Below are 2,500 nucleotides of genomic sequence, written 5' to 3' on the forward strand. Positions count from 1 at the left end.
GTCTCTCACTTCTGTTATCTCCTCTACAAGAACCTGGGCCTGGCCAACTACCTGGAGTAAGTAGACATACTATACCATCTACCCTATACCCTAACCCTACATACTACACCATCTACCCTATACCCTAACCCTACATACTACACCATCTACCCTATACCCTAACCCTACATACTATACCATCTACCCTATACCCTAACCCTACATACTATACCATCTACCCTATACCCTAACCCTACATACTACACCATCTACCCTATACCCTAACCCTACATACTACACCATCTACCCTATACCCTAACCCTACATACTACACCATCTACCCTATACCCTAACCCTACATACTATACCATCTACCCTATACCCTAACCCTACATACTATACCATCTACCTATACCCTAACCCTACATACTACACCATCTACCCTATACCCTAACCCTACATACCTACACCATCTACCCTATACCCTAACCCTACATACTATACCATCTACCCTATACCCTAACCCTACATACTATACCATCTACCCTATACCCTAACCCTACATACTATACCATCTACCCTATACCCTAACCCTACATACTACACCATCTACCCTATACCCTAACCCTACATACTATACCATCTACCCTATACCCTAACCCTACATACTATACCATCTACCCTATACCCTAACCCTACATACTATACCATCTACCCTATACCCTAACCCTACATACTATACCATCTACCCTATACCCTAACCCTACATACTACATCATCTACCCTATAACCCTATAACCCTACAGTCTAACCTCCTAGCCTCCCTCCCTCTCTGTCTATAGGAATATAGAGATCTTTGCTCTCTTTGTCTCCTGCATGTGCCATGACCTGGACCACCGTGGGACTAACAACTCCTTTCAAGTGGCCTCGGTAAGACACCTCACACACACACACGCACGCACGCACGCACGCACGCACACACACACACACACACACACACACACACACACACACACACTCACGTACAGTGCATTCAGAAAGTATTCAGACCCCTTGATTTTTTCCACATTTTGCTACGTTTTTAGACATTTTTGCAAATGTTTTCAAAATAAAAAACAGAAATACCTCATTTACGTAAGTATTCAGACCCTTTTCTATGAGACTCGAAATTGAGCTCAGGTGCATCCTGTTTCCATTGATTATCCTTGAGATGTTTCTACAACTTGATTGGAGTCCACCTGTGGTAAATTCAATTGATTGGACATTATTTGGAAAGGCACACACCTGTCTGTATAAGGTCTAGCATGTTGACAGTACATGTCAGAGCAAAAACCAAGCCATGAGATCGAAGGAATTTTCCGTAGAGCCCCGAGACAGGATTGTGTCGAGCCATAGATCAAACTGAGCAATCGGGGAAGAAGGGCCTTGGTCAGGGAGGTGACCAAGAACCCAATGGTCACTCTGACAGAGCTCCAGAGTTCCTTTGTGGAGATGGGAGAACCTTCCAGAAGGACAGCAATCTCTGCAGCGCTCCACCAATCAGGCCTTTATGGTAGAGTGGCCAGACGGAAGCCACTCCTCAGTAAAAAACACATGACAGCCCGCTTGGAGTTTGCCAAAAGGCACCTAAAGACTATCAGACCATAAGAAACAAGATTCTCTGGTCTGATGAAACCAAGATTGAATACCAAGCGTCTCGTCTGGAGGAAACCTGGTACCATCCCTATGGTGAAGCATGATGGTGGCAGCATCGTGCTGTGTGGATGTTTTTCAGCAGCAGGGACTGGGAGACTAGTCAGGATAGAGGGAAAGATGAATGGAGCAAAGTAGAGAGAGATCGTTGATGAAAACCTGTTCCAGAGAGCTCAGGACCTCCGACTGGGGCGATGGTTCACCTTCCAACAGGACAACAACCTTTAGCACACAGCCAAGACAACACAGGAGTGGCATCGGGACAAGTCAATGAATGTCCTTGAGTGGCCCAGCCTGAGCCTGGACTTGAATCTGATTGAAAATCTCTGGAGAGACCTGAAAATAGCTGTGCAGCAACGCTCCCCATCCAACCTGACAGAGCTTGAGAGGATCTGCAGAGAAGAATGGGAGAAACTCCCCAAATACAGGTGTGCCAAGCTTGTAGCGTCATACCCAAGAAGACTTGAGACTTTAATCGCTGCCAAAGGTGCTTCAACAAAGTACTGGGTAAAGGGTCTGAATACTTACAGTACCAGTCAAAAGTTTGGACATACCTACTCATTCAAGGGTTTTTCTTTATTTTTATGATTTTCTACATTGTTGAATAATAGTGAAGACATCAAAACGATGAAGTAACACATATGGATTCATGTAGTAACCAACAAAGTGTTAAACAAATCAAAATATATTTTAGATTTTAGATTCTTTAAAGTAGCCACCCTTTGCCTTGATGACAGCTTTGCACTCTTGGCGTTCTCTCAACCAGCTTCATGAGGTAGTCACCTTTTTAATACATTGTTAATACATTTGCAAAAATGTCTAAAAAACA

At 44.0% G+C, this 2,500-nt stretch overlaps 1 protein-coding gene across 1 annotated transcript in view; it reads left to right on the top strand.

Annotated features, from left to right (window-relative positions):
* Positions 1–2,500, top strand: part of LOC115163724 (cGMP-dependent 3',5'-cyclic phosphodiesterase) — a gene marked incomplete in the record, with an annotated part of 28,281 nt that overhangs the window by 20,306 nt on the left and 5,475 nt on the right. The window contains 2 exon segments of the mRNA XM_029715864.1: positions 1–56; positions 822–909. The exon segment at positions 1–56 is cut by the window's left edge and continues 67 nt beyond it. Coding sequence (XP_029571724.1) covers positions 1–56; positions 822–909 — 144 coding nt within the window.

The sequence above is a fragment of the Salmo trutta genome, chromosome 26 (assembly GCF_901001165.1).
Source record: "Salmo trutta chromosome 26, fSalTru1.1, whole genome shotgun sequence".
Lineage (NCBI taxonomy): Eukaryota > Metazoa > Chordata > Actinopteri > Salmoniformes > Salmonidae > Salmo > Salmo trutta.